This window comes from Liolophura sinensis, chromosome 5, assembly GCF_032854445.1.
Source record: "Liolophura sinensis isolate JHLJ2023 chromosome 5, CUHK_Ljap_v2, whole genome shotgun sequence".
Taxonomy (NCBI): domain Eukaryota; kingdom Metazoa; phylum Mollusca; class Polyplacophora; order Chitonida; family Chitonidae; genus Liolophura; species Liolophura sinensis.
The window spans coordinates 13,323,274-13,343,728 of record NC_088299.1 but is presented as its reverse complement, the minus strand read 5'-3'; the positions used below and the strand labels follow the sequence as shown (position 1 = coordinate 13,343,728).

The following is a 20,455-nucleotide window of genomic DNA, read 5'->3' as shown; positions in this document are numbered from 1 at the left end:
TTCAATAGTACAGTATAGATTGATAATTTATTTTATAATTTTTTAAAGGGATTAATGCCGGGGTGTAAAATTTGACCTCAGACTGTCAAGATGGCGGCATCCGATTCAGACGACGACGATTCGTTTGTAGTTATCGGAACTGCTTTTGACATTCCAGACAAAGGTGATTTGTTATAAAAAAATATGCAAGCAGTACATTTAACAGAGTTATTTCTGTTCAGCGTTGCTAGCGTAATTTTATTTCTTTACGAAAAGCATAGTAGTTTCGACAATTTGTATCGAAAACTGGGTGCTGTATGATTAGGTTAATGTTATGGTGAAAATGAGATGATTTAATGTTGCCGTGATTAAAATATTAAGGGAAGAGCATCGGTTGGGGAGTAGTAGTTTGGATTGCTGTTTTGGTCACGTAATAGAGGGGATTAGGTCAGTTAATTAATGAAACCGCTTTTCACAGTGTACAAATGATTCTGAGGAACTTGTCCCGAAATTCAGAAACTCACAAACACACTCTCTAAGTCTAAAGCTGTGTTCATCATGGACGCATGATTGCTTTTACGTTTTCGTTCTATTGCTTGAAGTAGTGTTTCCACTACTTACCCGTCTGATTCTACTTCATCCTCAGTCCACCCCAGCAATAAACTGTCGTCAGATGAGTTAGAAATATTACATCTTCCACTGCTATAATGTATGCGTTAAGGGACATACCGCCGACATCGAACATTTAAAACGTCATCTACATGAAGTTGAGACTTTTAGATGTCTACTGACACATATTTGACCCTGAATTAAGAATCAAATGTTCACTTTTATCTGGGGTTTCTCTCTCCAACCAAGTCGCTGTATTTAGAAAGCCTGATTTTTTTTAGTAAGTTACCTCCTCTTTTGGCTAGACGATGGAAGATGTTCAGCAAACTTGAAATGTCAGACAAGTATTGTGTTGTAATTGTGGGGTATACCATGTAGCTTCAGTTCTGCCATACAGATTGTTGGGATTTACGAACACCTTATAAAACATTATTGATAGAAAGGAAGATCATATTTGGTTTACTAGACTTTTAATTCACTTTCAGTCTATCCTATTGTTTACATGTGCGATCCAATAGTGAACATTGCATTGTGGGAATCTTTTCGCTGCCTCATTTGCATGTCATCTTGTTGTGTGAACAGTTTAGATAGTGACGGATTTTCCCTTATAATTCTCTTAAGTTTTGGGAAAGTATAGGCTTAGTTAGGAGTCAGATACAACCCATTTTTGAATTTAGCTGAATTAATTTAAAAAATCAGAATTTCTCTTGGAGGCATGTCCCTTTAAACAGTTTTGTGGAGTTTGTTGAAATACTTAAGCATATTTAAAACTACCGGACAAGTAATTGTAATCGCAATCATTATACAAAAGCTGTCTGTTGACTGCCACTTGTTGAATTGGCAGATATTATTACACTGCGAAGTGTGTGAAAACCGCACTCCTCACTGCGCATGTGATGCTCTCTAAAGTCGCCTTATCACTTAACACACATACAGCTCCGGATTTCAGGACTGCCTTGGCCCCGGAAATCTATAGTTGAAAACCATGTTTACTCCACAACAAGAAAGCTGAGAGGCTACTTTTATTATATGAGGTCACATCATGTAGTCAGTTTTAAAAAAAATTAAAAAAAAAGGGTTTCATGTATCCTTAAGTGAGGTATCCCTTAACGTTAATGTAGAATGGGGCTCAGCAAATCTCCCCTAAAAACCACATTACTTCACTAATCCATGTAACCATAGTTCATGATATCAGTTTTTGATGTCTGATGGTTGGTAGGTAAGCTGTTTGAAAATTACCATGACATCAAATGACACATAACATGAAACATGAAGTTGAGGAAGCAGATAAGAGATTTTGATTGTTCATAACCTTTCCTATTTGATTTTGTTTGTTCACAGATGAACCAAGACGAAAGAAAATTCAGGTTGAAGATTTACCTGCAAAAGACAGCCGAGGGAGGACTCGATTTCATGGAGCTTTCACTGGGGGGTTTTCAGCTGGCTATTTTAACACTGCTGGCTCTAAGGAAGGTAAGCACTACCCTCTGTGGTATATGCTACCGTTTATTTATTGACTGATTTGTGTTTTATCCAAGAATGTTTCACTGTGACAGCAGTCATACATGTAAGGGTAGTGAAAACAGAGGAACACTTCAGAAATGGTCTTTCTGATGCAGAGCCCAGTTTCTTCCCACCATAGTGCTGGCTGCTGTCGTATAAGTGAAATACTCTTGCGCACTGCGTAAAACACCAATCAAATAAACAAGTAAATTTACCAGGCAATATAGGACCCTTACGTAATATAATTGTTAATGGATGGAGCAATTTCGTGTTTATTATAATCGCACAGTTTTGATGAAATTTGACTGTCTCTTGTCTGCTTTTTGATTAACTGGATTTTAGTTGTAAGATAAGCTGAAATCTTGGTAAGATTAAAAAAGTTGTTGTTGTGTAGAAGTAAAAAGTCGTGTTTGTAAAACAGGTCAAGAATGAATTATGCTGGCATTACATAAATTTGTGCATCAGAAACTGTACATGTTCAAAAAGTTCAAATGACAATTGCAAATGAGAATGAGTTGAATGTGTTGCATTGGTTGTAGGATGGACCCCTTCCACGTTCTCGTCGTCAAAGTCACAGAGGGCAGAGAGTTCCAGGCAGCGCCCAGAAGATTATATGGATGAGGAGGTATTGCCCCTTTTACTTCACATTTTGATGATTTTGGATGCAAATGTAGTCTTGTTTGTCCACAATAAAATATCATACTGTGAAAAAATCCAATTTGGATCAAAATATAAAACCTTTAAGTTTTTGACAAAATTATGATGTTGCAGGTGCTTTTTTTGCTGGAGGATGCTTATGAATATGTCTCTTCCCCTTGTCTACTGATTTGTGTGCTGTTTATTCACATCGCATGTTATTCATAAATGCATGGAAGGCTCATTGATAATTGCTGTTTTGTTGAATAATAGATTTCTTCTAAGTAGGTCTGCTTTAGTGATTTACCTTTTAAAGGGTTATGATTGAATTGACGTTTTCCTGGACTCTTACTAGAATTAAAGTTTAATCATTTATCAAGGCATTACACTCGAGCGAAAGATAACAAATGTGTGAACAAATGAATATGGTTCATAACAAAAGTGTACATGGCAGTACATAGTTATTTGAATTACTGTGTTTGCCCACCAATTTATTTCTGAACAAAGAAATGTCAGTTTTGTGATATCCATGTCATTGTAGGACTTGGGTGAACATGGTATAGCTCCACGAACTTTCACGACCACTGACAGTTTTGTTTCTACGGACGCGTCCCGGAAACGGGTGATTGCAGGTTCAAGTCGCCCCTCTGTGATCCCTGGTGATTGGCTATTGACTGAGCTCATCGTACCTGACGTGTAAGCGCTGGTATAATCAGTGGTGTGTTGTGTTGGTGTGCTTCCAGCCAGTCTTAATGTGGGTCTTTCAGCGGGTCTAATTTTGCTCACCTCACCTGTGTGAAAGTCTAACAGCCCCTCTTTGTACAGTCATGTGATACAAGACAGAGATGAGAGCCCCACAGTAAAATAGTGGTTTAAATGATTTCATAATTGTAGCCAGAAGGTCGGATGTTTAACCATCTTACTTTAATGATTTAAATGGTTTCTTGTTTTTGGTCCAAAAGTTTATGTTTCAGCTGTCTTAATGTTCTACATGTTTGTAGCCTAAAGATTGATATTCTAACCATCTTTAAATTGACATTTGAACCTTTTTACTTCAGCGGTGTAAATGAGTCTATATTTGTAGTCCCTCAGTGTAACTCATTTCTCCAATTTTCCAGAACCCCAATTGGAGTGCGACTGCTGAGGAAGATGGGGTGGAGAGATGGCCAGGGAATAGGTCCTCGTCAGAAGAAAAAGATAAAACAGAAAGGTATGTGATAGTAGTGTTCATATATTGTAATCGATGTGTCAACCAATATCAGCTACCACATTGAGAAAGAAAATGTCTGGTGTTCTGTGAAATCTATTAAAAGTTACAAAGTCAAGTTAACATGGTGTAAAATTTGTTACACAGGAGAGTTGAACTTTACATTTTATGTTATATTTAATGTTAAAAAGTGTTAAAGTTGGCTTTTTGACCACTTTAATAATCAGTACCTCCACAAATAAGTAGAGATCTTTTCAGATATTACATTCTGTTGCATATGCTATATACCTGGTAAGATGTTTAAAAGAATGAGTTTAGTATTTTTGATTTTTGCGATATTCCCGCTTCTAACATTGAGCGTGCTTGCGTTTTAATACAAACAGTACACCACCTAACTTTGTTGCAGACACCGGTGCTAAGGTGTATGGGTGCGCTCTTCCTCCGTCAGGCAGTGACTCTGAGGTAATCAAAAACTTATAAGTGAATTGTTTCCATGGTAACCAATGCTTTGCCGCATTAATTTATCTGTGGAAATAGATTGAGTAAGATTTTGGTTCAGAGTTCAACCAAAGTGTGACAAAGTTAACTTTTTCACAAGATTAAATATGGAATAACTATAAAATAAGGAAATCATGTGTAAATCAATGCACATGAGCATCATGCATATGGTGGTTAATGAACACCTCTAAAGTGTGTACTTGCCTATTTCATTGGGGATTTAAAAAGGCTGTAACAGAGATTTTGGGCAAAAAAAAATCCATATTCGCAAATTAAGTCAAATTTTCTGTAATTACCTGGAGTAGCTCAAAATATTTTCCTTGCAGTAAATATCATATTTGAATTTATTAGACTTTTATTTCTCTTTACTGTTTATAATGTGAAAATAATTCTGAAGTTTGAAAAAGCTATAATGCAACCCGCGTAATAAATTTTAGGAAATTTATCACACTTTTCGAACAATACTTTTGGTGTTGATACTTTCCAGTAAGATATCCTCCTGAGTAGTTTGGTCATGGATGAAATTTAGATAAAATACAGAACTCAGATAATCTTCAAACTACAAATTTTTAAACATGCAATGTGTTTTCTTCATTGTTTTTCTTCTAGTTATCTGAGAGTGGAGCAGACTATGTGAAGAATTTGACCTTTGCCCCCAAAGACACCACTCCCATAGATTTCACTCCCAAAGACAACTATCATGGGATTGGCTACTCTGGTCTTAACCCTAAAGCAGCCCTCCAATCAGGACACTTGAATTTATTTGAAACAGAGGCAAAGCTGACCAGAAGCGGCAAGAGAGGCATCAAAGGGCAGGTAACTAGGATGAGAATGAAAGCTCTTGTTTCTAGTGTTGCATCTTTTTCCAGTGTGAACAGGTTGCTTTTGACAGGTTGAATTTTTTTTCAGAATGTATGTAATATAATTTACTGATAGATGCTGAATAGGTGTCTACGTCTCAGAGAGGTCAGAAAATGTTTTTTTTTCGTCAGTAGTTGTATGGAAAAGTTTTGATCCTTGTTGCTATGTTGTTATTTATTGACTGTTTGCATCACATTCGAAACACACATGAATGTAGAAAACAACAGCTGAATTTGATGTTCTTTGTAGGCATTTGGTGTTGGAGCTTTGGAAGAAGATGATGACGATGTGTACACTGTAGATCACCTCTCTAACTATCACCAGACTTTGGGAGGTGATGAAGAGGATGACCGATTTGGTTGGACTGCTCCTAAAGGGAGACAACTCGGTAGTCATACCAGCTGGGAGTTACTGCCCCTATGTTCATACAACAATATTCACGAGTGTAACATTCAAACAGTCATTGGTTGATGAAACTTTAGGCCATTCATGGTGGTTATATGATCTGGTATTAAGCGGTGGTTTTCTTGAGTACAGTTGTATATTGTGACTTACATTTATACATTCCAAGCTGCATAAGTAGAAATATATACGTTTTGAAGATTTAATTAAGAGTTCTTGAGTGAATTAATGCAGGAATTCTGTATAATCCTACTTTTACTAGGTCATGGGTATATGTAGATTGCAGGGTTTTGCAATTTATAACCTTTGACAAACTAATCTTGTGAAGCACTGTTTTGACAGAAAGTTCATGCTACACTAAAATCCTGTGTCTGATAATCTTACCATAATTAAACTGTTTTTCAGCCCTTCCTGGACATAATGTGTCGAACATTTCACGAATCCTGGAAGGTTTTCAGCTATCCTCAAAGCAGCTTGTACCCAATAAGGTGTTCCCACCCCCTCGCATACCTCCCAACTATAGACCCATCCACATTGAGAGACAGCCACTGGTTCCTTCAACGTCTGTGCCAACACCAGTTCCAGATAGGAAGAGTCTAAACTCATTGTCCAGGGGGTTGTTATTAGGAGAAGTACCTCTCATGGGTAAGTCCATTGTCAGCAGGAGGTGTGGTGTAAGCTGTACCATGCTCATGATGACTTGAATCAAAATGCTGGCATTTGGTGTATTTTTTTGTCATCTGGCTAGAAAGTGTTTTATAAGATTAGACACTTCTGAGAGAATTAAGTTCTTACTGTTCTTGTACAAGGAATTAATTTTATTTCTGTTAACACCATTCTGTAGAACATTTCACTTACAAAACAGCAATCAGTGTGAACTAATGAGTAATAGAAGCTAAGAAGAGTCCACTGCTACCTATGGCACACCAAACATCTGATAAACCACCTGACTTATATTCAAAACTGAACACACTGGGATTGGTTTCAAGGGAACCCTTTTGGTCAAGGCGGATCTACTGGGAGAACACTACGCTGAAGGAAAATTTTGTTGAGTTTGGTTGATTTCTAGACTATATTAAAATCAAAAGAAATCTTCATGTAGGAGATTTGGGGTTGAAAGTCCATACCACCAAAAATATGCGCAAAACTCTGCCTCAAGATGGCCTTCAAATCCAGGCAAACCCAGCCATACCCAAAGTTTGTACAGGTCATGGAAAACATAGAAAGTCTTGGATTTTGAGAATTGTAAATCCAGGCCTGGAAAAAAGATAATGTAGGCTGAATGGCATGGAAAAGTCACAGAATTTTAGAACTAGAAAGGCATAGAATGTTTTTATAAAGTTTTATTCAAGTTCCAATTCAATACTTGAAAATGAGCGAATTTATAATTAATTCTGTTTGACTTGGTGTTTGGTGAGCTGGCGATACATTCTCTGATGGAGTCACCAGGTCATGTAAACCAAGTTAAGGTGTTGAGCAGTCACAGGAAACGGTCACAGAAATCAGTTGCTTGTGAAGTCTCTTTGGTCGTGGATAGTGATGGGAAAGTCATGAAATTTTTCTTGCCCATAGGATATTACCCTGCCTTCTAAACACAACTCAAAACACATTTGTAAGATCAGTCGGAGTCTCACAAACAGGCAAATTGTACAACTTAGTTACTGTAATTCTGTATCCGGATCTTGGGAGCTATGGTCACATAGGTGTCACTTATTTTAAATATGATTTGTTAACCCTTTCCCCTCTTTTGTCTATCTCTTCCAGCTGTGAAAGCTCCTCCACAACATGAACAACAACAAAAGGGTACTCCTATAGCTGAGAAAGTGTCCAGATTTTCCAGAGCCACTGAGGACAAGCCTGCCAACCTTGCTGCGTCATCATCAACATCATCAGAAAATCCACCCATAAAACAGACTCCTGCAGCCACATCCTCTCAGTACAAGCCATTCAGTAAAGATCCAGCCAAACAGACGAGATACGATCAGTACCAGGCACTGCTGAAGTTGGGAGTGAAAGGTTTGTACTTCAGTCTGGCTACTAGTTTATTTATGCCATTAATTCTTTTAAACCACTTCATGTTTTGTTACACCATGCAGTATCAGGGTATGTTACGTGGTAGTGATCTCATGTCATTTGGAGATTGAGTTACATGCATTTGAACTGGAGCTATACTTACATACTAATTTGATTTGTTTTTTACGCTGTACTAAAGAATATTTCTCCTGTATGAGATGATGGCCAGCATTATGTGGGAGGAAACCAAGTAAAACCACTTGGCCAGCTGGAGCTATTAATGTACTCTATGAAGCCCAATTTATAATTTAAACATTTTACTGCATTAAAGTACCATGTTTCACCTAAACTTTGGTCTGTAAAAATTCACTTTCAGAAACAGAATTTTTCTGATAAGAAATTAATCGGACTTCATGAAAATCTCTTTACGTGGTCATTCATTGTGAACGATTCTGTGACTTCTGACTGAATTATGCAAAATGTGAAAAAAAGGTAAACTTTGGGTGAAGTACTGTGTGCAATCATTTGAAAAGGTCATTTCATGAAGCTTCCAAGCAGGATTTTCATCATTTTTCTACATTTTTCTCTTAACAGTAAATTAAGTGTAATGGAATAATAGAATATGTGATGTCAAAACATTGAGGTTCTTTGGTGTACTTTATCAGACATATTGAACCTATGGAAACACAGCTTTCACGGACATCACTGATTATTGTCTACTGCTAAAGAAAGTCATACAAATATCTTTCCAGATATACATGTATATAAATGTTGAACAGAGAAATTTAGCAATGAGTGAGCGTTAAGCAACAGCAAAGGGAATTGGCGACGTCACTGCGCTTCAGATTGTTCAAAATGGGTCAAGACGCTTACTGTTAAAAACCCCAATCTTTAAGTGCATTTTATTCACTGTAAGAAAAAATAAATAAAAAAAATCGTGAAGATCATATATAGAATCAGCATGAAATGGCCTTTCAGGTGATGCATACTTTATTGATTCAAGAAACGTTTAATAAATAAGTGAAGGTGATATCAGATACATTTTTTACTGTAGTGTGTTTGATGATGGTGACTTCTGTTTTTGTTGTTGTTGTGTTTTCCTGTGAACACTTTAATAGTTTGGATCAGAGTGCTGTTTTGTAACTCTTCCACTCATTATCCCAAAATACATCCAAATATATGCTGCATCAAGTGGCCCAACCCTTGAAGAGCAGCACATGGGGCATTGTGTATAGCTCAGCTTTTCAGAATGTTTCTTGTTGACTTATATCTACTGACACGCATGTACTGGTATCTCAAATATCAAACTGTGGCTGGTAGCCAGGTGAAGGGAGATAACCAGAGGCTGGCAGGCGTGCATGTTGTGGTGTCTACAGAGACAAAACATAGCAGTAATTTAACAGTATGCAGACTTACAGTCTTCCACCTTATCACCTTTCTTCAGACCCGTACAGTAAGCTGTCAGTTGGCGAGCTGACAGAGTGGGAGAAGGACCATGAACGCGAGGAGTTCACACGAGCCGCCTCGCTGTACAAGCCCCTGTCTGCCATGATGGCGTCCAGGTTCACCACAGCAAAGTACCAGGATGATCTGGAACATGTGACCATCTCAGGCAAGGAGGAGGTCAGTGGTATAAAACTTCATGAATATTCATGTCATTACTGCTGTGTATTCTGGAATGATGCCTCTCGTACTTTAGGTAGATTATGTATAATTCCTTTACACCCCTTTACTCCTTTAAATTAATGATATGTTTGTGTTAGGTTGAGAAGAGCGATGACGTGAAGGCAGCTGAGATGAAGATGTTTGGGAAGCTGACACGGGAGGTGTTGGAGTGGCACCCTGACAAGGTGCTCTGTAAGCGGTTCAACATCCCTGATCCATATCCAGAGTAAGATCCTGTGGATACTTGTCACTTTCACAAAATTAGATACAGATTTTTAAATCTCACTACTAGCTGTTAAAAACGTACACGTGCTTCTTTGATACACTGTATAATGTTTTCTTGTAAAATGCTTGACAGAAGATGTTCTTTTGCTGGTTCCAGGAAATTTTCAACAGAATTTGTGAATTAAGAAATTTTGGAAAATCCCACTTTGAGGCCACTTTCTCAAAATTCTGAAGTAAGATTTCTTGCAGATGTTTTTCCTGAATGAAGTAATAATGTTACTGGATTTATGAGGGAAGTTATGAAAAACAGATTTACAAAATTTCGTTGGAGTGGGACAAGCAAGACAGAATAAAAGATCTGTGGTCTGACCAGCATCTTTAACTATTTATTTGATTATTGCCTAATGCAGTGCTGATGAATATTGCACTTATGAGTAGAGGAAACCAGAGTGCCCAGTGTAAACTCTCGACCTTTGGCAAGTTAAAGACACCTGTTGTGTACATTTGTACATCGTACTGGTGGAGATAAGAACATTAGACTGCATCATACAAGTGTGGTAAGAGCAGAGGAATCTACAAATTCCATGTCCAAGGTCAGGTTTGAACCCACACCTTGTGTGTCCCAGTGACTGAGAAGCAAGGGCCCCTAACTAATACCAGTTGTAGTCGGTAGTCTTCCAGTTTCATACCACTGCACTAACTCTACATGCTCAGCTGAGGCTGGTGAAATGCTTGTTGTCTTCATGGAGTCTGCAAAGATGTACAATAATTGATCTTATATATTACCCCAGAAGTGCATATTTAGATGCAAACAGATGTCAAAAAGTTGTGCTGAAACAGAATAAAAAGTACAGGAGGATATTACCCTACCTTCTAAACACACCTCAAGACACATTTGTAAGATCAGTAAGAATCCCACAATCAGGCAATCTATGTATTTGTAATTCTTCAACCTTTGACATATTTACAAAGTGTTTATTCAGGCATATTCTGAAGGCATTATTTTATGTAGGCTGATAAAATTACGCTTTTTTTCACGCTATGAAATGGGCCAATCCAGCCAATATAGTTTTGCCTCTGAAATCAACTTAAAAATTTGCATAATTTGCATTGGAAGTTGCTGTTTCATTTGTGAAAAGTTTGAGGAATTAGGGAATGGGTGGGATTGTAGGCCATTTACCATACAGTTGACAAGATGATGGGAAGCTCGGCTTGGTTGGTACTGTGTCTAAAATGTGAAACATTCTTCTGTAGTTCGCAGATTGTGGGTTTACCAGGATCCAAGAGAGACAAGTTTTCTGTGTTTAACTTCCTGAACTTTCCAAGTGCACCACCTGATCCTCCCCAGGCAGAATCGACTGCTCCAAAAACCAGCCAGCCCCTGTCCATTGAGTTTAACAGTAAGTGGGGATTGGCCTTGTCATGAAAATCTGTGAAAACCTGTGCATGCAACCTTGAAGTCGGGAGACCTGTCTTAACAGTGACTTGAAAAATGATGCTTGTACTCTGCAATGAGAGGCTGGCGCAAGAAAATAGGACTGGCGTGCTCAGTGTCCATATAATGTGACTGGGTGGGGTCTGGTGTCTTTGGCATGATATTTCAGTGGTATTTTGCAGCAATTTGTGTGTCACCGACTTGCCCTGCCACAGTATATATATATATGTATATATATATATATATATATATATATATATATATATATATATACCTGATGACTCCTTATCGTCATATGATTGAAAATGCTTTTGTAAAATCCCAAGCATGCATACATACATGGCTCTAGAAACTAGACAAGAAGAATCATAGACTTAGAATGTACATCTATTTTCATCATCGTTGTACAAATCTTCTAAAGTTAGCACTGTGTTTAAATATTGCAGTAAATGTTAATGTTCATGAGACCCTAATAAAAACAATCAGACTGATGTTTGGAGTGTTAAATTAGCGACTTACAAACACATTAAATTTGGAATTTAATAATTCAGCCACAATTTAATTCCCTTTTTAAATCCTCAGTTCAACCTGAAGTTACAGTCTACATAAACTTACATTTAATCAACTCCTAATCATTATGGTAAATGCAGGACTTGTAAATGATGAATCTTAAGTTTCTCTTGTCTCTCCCTTTTTAAAACCAGAAGTTCCAAAGAAGCCTGGAGCGAAAGGTAAAAAACTTACAACAGCCAACATTTTTGCTGCATACTTTGAAGAAGAGGATCGAAAGCTCAAGTCCGGCATTCCAGGTCGAGACGAATCCAAGTCAGTTGCCGATAAATCCTCAGATGGAGGGGGAGAGGATTCTAAGAAAAAAGCAGGATTAGTGGATACATCAACTACTGCTAGCACAGGAGGGTCCATTCAGATAGAGATCAATAAGGTATTATTGACTGCAAAGATTAATGCAACGAGACATGAATTTTTAGTGCTTCAAATTGAAAATATGAAAACATTCATTTAGCAGCAGAGTGACACCAATATTAAATTGAGATAAATATTTCTTGTACATGTATGAGGAAAGTTAAGATGTGAAGAAACCATGGTCAGTGTTATGCAACTAGGAGTATAGTATTTATTGATCAGCCACAGGTGGCCATACTTCAACAAACATAAACTTACTGTTTTGATAATTACCCTGAGCAAAAGTTTTTGTGTGCACGCACACAAAAAGAAGATTGTTAAATGTTTAAAAGGCCTGTCTAAAGAAAAAGGAACATAAGCAAAATTCTTGCTGCTTTCAGAGTTCTGATTCAGAGAGACCCCCCATGGACGTATTCAAGGCCATATTCCAGGATTCTGACTCTGAGAGCTCTTCTGATGAGAAGGGAGGAAACGATAGACAGGTGAAAATGGATGTGGATGAAAGTGTTCCACAAAAAGCTGAAGGTGAGTGATAGTAGGTATAATAATTTAGAGAATCGCCATCTGACAGATTTCGTGATTGGTTGTGATGGAGTGACAAAGCAAGGATCACATGTTGTACATTCCTCGAGAAGTTTACAAGTTTACAAGCTGCAAAAATATACCAGCACTGTTCGTTAATCCTAATGGCAAATGAGAAATGTAGCCATTCTATAAAACGCAAACCAGTCAATAGACATATTTTTCCCCATGAATTCTTTTCTCTCTGTTTGACTTGCTTTACATTTAGAACATTTTCTTAGATCCTTTCCAAAAATAGTAACAGTGATTTGAGGGAACATCTTCAGGCTTAAGACTATGAAAAAGCTCCAAATATAGAAATTTAATGAAGTGAAAATCAAAATTTGGAAGGCAAAGAACTCATACAACTTTTCCTTCAAATATCCAGTTTACAAATCTGTACTGTGTATGATAAACACATTCTGCATTTTGAATTTCAGTGACTTCTGTAGCAGAACCTAAAGATGGTACAGTTAACCCTGGTGACACAGTACCTGGTCCCCCATCTGCAGGGGACCTCAGAACCCCTAGCTTAGTAGAGAGGTTGTCCCCGCAGGTAGAAGCCCCCTCCTCAGAAGCTGACCTGTTTGGGCCATGTCTTCCACCTCAGCATACCCTTGGTCTATCTTCACATCAAACCAGTACAGGTGAGCTAAAGAATAAGCCAAAGTTGTCAAAATGTTAGCTGTTAAAAAGTTCAATTGAAATTCATTATAGGGTGACAGATTCAAAGTCCATCTTTTTGTTGTTGTGTATACAAAGTTTGAAATAAAGGCATGTGATTAAAATGTTTTGAATGGGACATAACTTTTGTTTGTGTTTGCTCAATAGCTTTGTGATGTTTTCTCTTGAAGACATGTAAACGGAGAGGAAATTACAAATGTGAATAGACCAGGCCATCAGCCTTTATACTAAAGTGACATGATCGCCCAAAATTTGGATTTTTAAACAAATTCTGATTGTGACGTCTTAACAAAGTTTTAAAGTTCATTCATAAACTAAATCAGTCATGTTGAAAGAAAATGTATTCACTGAGTGTGTAGTTTGAACGAGCCTGGAGAAGTCATGTCGTTATTTGAATTCAACATCAAGAGGGTGGGCCATTTGGCCTCATTAATATTCAACCTGAAGAGCTTGAAGCATATGAAGTTCCAGTCAAAACAGACATGTCAAGTGATGTATGTGTGGGTGACAGAAACAGTGACAGTGTAATCTTGCTATCTTTCCTACTCAGTTGATACAAGCGAGTCATAAGTCCGTTTTTCACATGTGTAATCAGCCATGTTTGTTTACATATGAAATGGACAGAGTGCTGGGTGATAGCTCCACTTCCACTGAAGTGACAGCGCCTCATTTAAATGTTCTGGCAGAGTTTTCAGGGTTTTTTTTTTCAGGTTATTTTTGAACATTCACTTAGTGTACAATGCCTGGGGTGGGGTTAACAAAAAGCATATAAGTTTTGCTTCTGGAGAAAATACCTGATACCCATGTCATTCTGTAATAACACATAAATACCTTATACATGTATTTGGACAACTGTGCTGCTTTAGGTGGTAAGACCCATATTGTCCACATTTTATAATACTGGACCAAGGTTACCTGGGTCAAGGGATTATCATTTTGTAACATGTATACTGTTATTCTTATCACTTCCTCCTAAGAGGTGTTTTTAAAACTGTCATGAATCTATTTTCAGGCTTGAGTTTTCTTGTCATGATTACCGAGACACTATTTTGTCCCTTTCATGAAGTAATATTACCTGATAATATGACTAGGTCTTCTTTCTTTAGAGTCATCCAGTAACAGACACCATCCTGAAGATGTGAGGTTTCATGAGAAGCCAGTGAAAAGTCACAGAAAGCATAGGTCCAAAGACAGAGAGAAATACAGTCATAGACACAAAAAGAAGGTATTTGTGACATTTTTATGTTTTAGTGGCTGATAAACATAATCCAGGATTAGCAACCTATTCATGTGATTTTATTGCAAAAGGATGAGTGAACCCACAAAAGTTGATATTGTGTAGCATGTACAAAAGCAAACAACCAGTAATAAAAGAAGAGAAAACAAATAATTTGACCTTCGTTATTTTGATAGAAGTTTGGAAACAGATCTAAACAGGAAGGGCCATTTTGTTCTGCCGAGCTCGGTAAATCAACTTTCAATCTGGAATTCTCACAAAGCCATTGGAGGCGCCATGGTAGAGAAATCGGAAACACAATATGGCATCATTCATACTGCATGCTCATATGGTGGCTTCCTTCCACCATAATGCTGGCCGCAGTTGTCTAAGTGGCATATTCTTGAGTATGGTGTAAAAGGACCAATCAAATAAATAAGATCTTTTTTTCGACAGAAAACAAAAAATAAAAAGAGCAAACACAAAAAGGATAAGAAGAAGAATTCTAAGCGGCGTAAGTCCTCATCGGGGTACGAAGCCAGTACTAGTGACAGTGAAGCGGAGTCCAGTGATGGGGAGGTGCCGTCTGATAGCCAAATATTACACAGGTAGATTACATCTTCTAGCACAACCTGTCTTTTACACCTGTGTGGATGTAGGTATTATACATGGGATGTATGATGAATGAATGCACACACAATAGGTATTATACATGTGTACATGGGATGTGTGGTGAATGTATGTGCACACAACAGGTATTTTACATGTGTACATGAGATGTATGATGAATGTATGTGCATACAACAGGTATTTTACATGTGTACATGAGATGTATGATGAATGTATGTGCATACAACAGGTATTTTACATGTGTACATGAGATGTATGATGAATGTATGTGCATACAACAGGTATTTTACATGTGTATGAGATGTATGATGAATGTATGTGCATACAACAGGTATTTTACATGTGTACATGAGATGTATGATGAATGTATGTGCACACATTGGTTGTACATGTGATGTATGATATGTGCACACAACAGATATTTTACATGTGTACATGTGATGTATGTATACATGTACATGACAACAGATAGTCATTGTCATATATGCCACTGAAAACTGTGTAAAAATACCTTCATTTATGTTTAGCTCTGCCTAGGTTCAGATTAATGCAAGATATTGTGAAGATGCATGAAAGCGTTGGTTGGTTTAAATTTTGTGACATTGTCTGGTTAGAGGTAATTGGCAAGCTATCCTTGGTTTCCCATTTTAACACTTGTTAAAACTAATGACTTAATGGCATTAAATGTATATTTAATATATTGTGTTTTAATTTATGGGCCATACTGCTTGTGATTGTGCTGGGGCTTTATGTTGAAGGTTTTTCAGATAACCCTCAGTCAAATAAAACAATTGAAGTGTGGTGTATTGGGTATAAATACTGTTGTGTAGTGAGTGTGCTGTCGTTTCCTGTTTACAATGAGACATGTAACTGTTATGAGTAAAATGATTTCTAAGCATTGTAAAGTAGCGTGATACCCAGTTATATTTTCCTCGATGTGAAAACAGTAATTTTTCTGTTTTGCCTCATTTCAGATTGAAACAATTGGATGGGAAGGGTCGTCTCAAGGCTGCCGATTTTATGTGATATTACCTTTAAAGGCAAAGAAAACACTAAAATGAAGTTGTATCAGATGAAAGAACATTAAAAAGTGTCCAGGAAAACTGTTCAATTTATTTTTTTTGGACAATTTGTAAAATGCATATGAATATTTTATTCTATGGTGGCCTTTTCAGTCATAATGGGACCGGGGACGTCACATTAGGTTTTTGCTACTTATCACACGTTAGACTGCTACACTTCATCATTCAAAATGGTTATGCATTAACATAAAGATCTATGAATGCATTTGCTGATTTGACCCTGACACAAATCATTTCAGGCAAAAGTATGGATGTGTATTTCAACACAGTCAATGTACATGTATATAGGGCATGGGTCTCTTCATCTGTAACTTCATGCAAGCAATCATTTCTGGTTCCATAGAAATTGGAAATAAGGTATTTTACATCCTGTGTTCATGAGATACAGCTTTTTTAGATAGCTAGGAGATGAGGTGGTGGTTCAATACCAGCCTCAGACAAAGATTTTTCAAGACAGCTCCGCCTTCTTTGTTCTTGGGACATATTGATTTGCACCAATATGGCACACTGTTACAGTACACGGAGGGTTCGGTATCTGGCTAAGAAGGTTGATGTACTCCAGGGACCTGTTTACAAATTGGTCACAAATTGTGCCTGGCTTAACAGTGGTGACAACATTTACTGAAGAGATGCTTAACCATAATGAATGCAATTCGCATAGTGTTGCGACAGCTTTGTGAAACGCATGCCTGTTTCCTCCACTCATAAGTCTGAGTGCCATGGGAGATTTAAAGAAGTCTTGAGAACAGCGTGAAAAACACACCACAGAAATCAATGAATAGATGAATCTTGCTCTGCAGGTAAATATAAAAATGTCAGTTAATTGTCAAAGCCAGTGGTTTACTCCCAGCAATCTGGTACATTTGTACTCAACCTGCTGGACAGGGAGTCCACAGGTACTTCACTTTGCTATTCTTTGCAGATAACTGGTTTGGATGGCAAAATATACCCTAAAATTAGTAAATGACCATAAATTTTGTCCATGACTAACTTGCTCTTTTTTCCTGACTGAGAGTTCTACTGATTTTAGAAAGGTGTTTTGAGGTTTGCTTGTAATATGGGATAATATTCTGCTGGAAAATTGCAAGTTTCAGCACAGAAAATAATATTTTGTGATATTTATTGGCCTCTGAAAATGCACTTTTGTGGGCAAAAGTTTAGGTGATTGAAGATACATATATTGTCACTGACTGTTACAACAGAGCATGCAAATAACCCAAGGACAAAAACGCTCTATCTATAAATGGAGACAGATGTATAAAAAATGCAACAGACAACTATGACTGAAAAGTTTCAAAATACTTTAATGCAAGTTGGGTTATGAACTCACTGATGAAACATACAGAGTAAGTATGGGGTCTTAAAAGACACCTTTAAAACCTGACATTGTAAACTGTACATAATAATAAGTTAAAACTATTTCCATAACCATGGTAACAGGCTTACTTTAAACTATGTTACAACTGGCAAAACAAATCAAACATGAATAAGTCTACAGAATGACACATGGCTTCATTTCCATGAGATGTTTGAGACTGCAATGGTGCTGACTGTACACATGAGAAAAACTTTCAATGCTCTCAATGACAGATATATCGCAAAAATGTCAAGGTCTTATCAAAACATAAATTCTTCATCAACAGAGATGTACAAAATCTTGTTAAAAAGTTTTAGCATGTAATGTACGCATCACAATACACAGTTATATTAACCTTAAATATCCTCTTTCTCTCTGATCTTCATTTCTACGTTTCCATGGTAACTGGAATGTCTCGCATTCATCGCCTCCTCCAGGATTATAGTAACATATGATAAGAGTGCAGAGGACATCAAGAGCTACTTTTCCTCAACACCAGCCTGTGTCATCAACTCTGCAATATTTCTCTCCAGATCATCGATTCTCTGACCCATGTCATCAAGTACCACCGTTAAGGAATACATTTACCACAGGACACACACATACAACATCTTTAATGTAATCTTCCAACTGAAGGTGCGAATTCAGATTGATTGACTGATTCATTTTATTTGGTGCCTTACTCTGTATTGAAGAAATCATACTTGTTCTACTGCAGTTAGTTTTACTGACGCATTTAAGAGGAAACTAGAGTGATGGGAATACACACACATGTACAATGTCCACCACTCTAGCCTTTGAACAGTGAAAGATAAACTCTACGCACACGTCATGAAGAGATTCTCACCCATGGATCTAGTTCAACCTTATGAAAATGCCATATTGGTGAAAGGCAAAAAAACTTTATCTTACACCACCTACAGATGACGTACACACAGCATTGACTGCTTATCACAAACAAGACCATGGAGCAATGGGGTCTCATAAATTTCTACTTCAAGGCTGGGATTTCACAAACATCCATTATGTGACTGAAAGATAAGTCTTTATTTACACCTGCATGCATTTCCATGAAACTGTATCTCTACTGGATATGAACTGGATTTGCTAGGCCTCAAAACCGCCTTGGTTTAGACTAACAGCTCTTGGCCAATGAGGTCATCTATTGGAATCTAGGCACTAATGTAGCTACGCCAATAACAAATTGTACTATCCTGTTATTGATTTTATTCAAATATGTTATCTAAACCTTGATATACAATTCAGAAAGGATATTTCTCCCAATGACTTGGTCTGACATGGTCTGGAATCGATCCTGCATCTGCTGAAGGAGTGTCTGGACCTACCAAAAAAAAAACAAACCCCAGAGATGATTAATCATATGTCATATCAAAACATAAATCATGTAACAGTGTAAAAGCTCTTTTCACACTGAAATTTTATTACAGCTTGGTAGACCTGGACTAATTGTGGAGAGTTAAATACAGTACTCCTGAATCTGCAGCTTGCCTTCATTATCTTGATAAAATATTAATACCCGCAAAGCACAAGTATTACACATCTTTCACATGCATGATGTCAAGTGATGTACATTATTTGTAAAAAACCTGAAATAAAGCTGGAATAAACCATATATAGAATACTGATCAAAGAAGAATATTCATTGACGTCTTTCCATTGGATAGCTACCGATCCCTAAATTATCACTGATGCACATCCATAAGTACTGCAATTTTTAATCATTTCATATACACTCAATTATATTTCAGTTAAGCCTATCCGGATGGTATTAATTTGTCTTTACGGACAAAATGATGTTTCGTGAAATTTGGAGATTGTTAATCTACGTAACACAGTTCAATTCCCATAATTTTCTCATAATCCTCTCGTGTATAAAGAAGATAATATATATTCCCAAGTCATCAATTTTTCTTCTAACAAAAACTAAGGGTCTGGTAAAATTGTTTTTCTCTATCCACTCAAACTTGTTGAGCAATATGCAAAGTCTTACTACCAGTGGATAATTACTCAGAATCAACCAGGCCTGAGAACAATAGTGGAAGTGAACACAAATGAAAGTACTCAGTTGCCCTGAAAAAGCCTCTGCACAAGTACAACTACAAACATAGTGAGTCTATCACTAATATGTCACACCTTCAGGTTATTATATTTGAACTTGGGCTGACATGACAAAGTACACTTATCACATACAATAAAGATTTGTTAAAAACTTCACAATGTGTCAAGCCCCCTGCCAACAAAAATGACCAACACCTCAGCCTTATGTGGAACAAGTTTCAACATGATTCAAACCAAGAAGAAACTGTTCTATTGGCAACTTTAATCCCCTGCCATAAGCCAGTGTTTGGCTAGCTGTTTGTAACAGCTACTGGCTAACACTAGCTGCTGTTGAGAAAGTTTTTGTTTACAGTAACCATGGATACAGTGTTTGTCTCCACCTACACACACTGATAACTTGATTGATCTCTGACTGAGCTGGCGTATCATATACATGTATCAGTTTTATTTTCCGGAGGCTATTCTAGCTTTTTTAGTTTTACACATATATGCAGAGAATATAATGTAAACAGAAACATTCAATTATGTATGTGCTATTAACTGATTGTAACAAACTGTGTATACATGATATTATATATCAAGTGAATGTAGAAAATTCAACACACGACAAACTGGAGGCCATGATTTGGTGTCAAGTCAGCACGTGAATGTTTTTATAAAGAGAAATGATATAAACCACTGGGATAAAGGCTTCAGTTCTTTGTTCAATTTAATTCATTATAGCTGGGATATGGATCATGCTTTTCAACTTCAATAAGTTAAGCATAAAACTAAAAACGGCTTAAAGCCAATTCCACGCCTTGCTCACAAAGTTATGAGGGAGAAAATAACATAAGCCAAACAAAATCACAAGTCTTTCAAATAATACTGAAGGGGTGTCATTGTCACT

General features: G+C 37.1%; 1 protein-coding gene across 1 annotated transcript; it reads left to right on the top strand.

Annotated features, from left to right (window-relative positions):
- Window positions 1-90: 90 nt before the first annotated feature.
- LOC135465757 (G patch domain-containing protein 1-like) lies at window positions 91-16,150 on the top strand. Its single transcript, XM_064743084.1, has 19 exons — window positions 91-163; window positions 1,930-2,061; window positions 2,631-2,716; window positions 3,269-3,423; window positions 3,846-3,937; window positions 4,341-4,396; window positions 5,042-5,248; window positions 5,543-5,681; window positions 6,101-6,340; window positions 7,460-7,711; window positions 9,153-9,331; window positions 9,472-9,599; window positions 10,853-10,998; window positions 11,738-11,976; window positions 12,338-12,482; window positions 12,959-13,165; window positions 14,309-14,427; window positions 14,875-15,026; window positions 16,023-16,150. Exons 1-19 carry the CDS (start codon window positions 91-93, stop codon window positions 16,072-16,074), a joined length of 2,799 nt encoding a protein of 932 aa, XP_064599154.1. The 3' UTR covers window positions 16,075-16,150.
- Window positions 16,151-20,455: the final 4,305 nt, after the last annotated feature.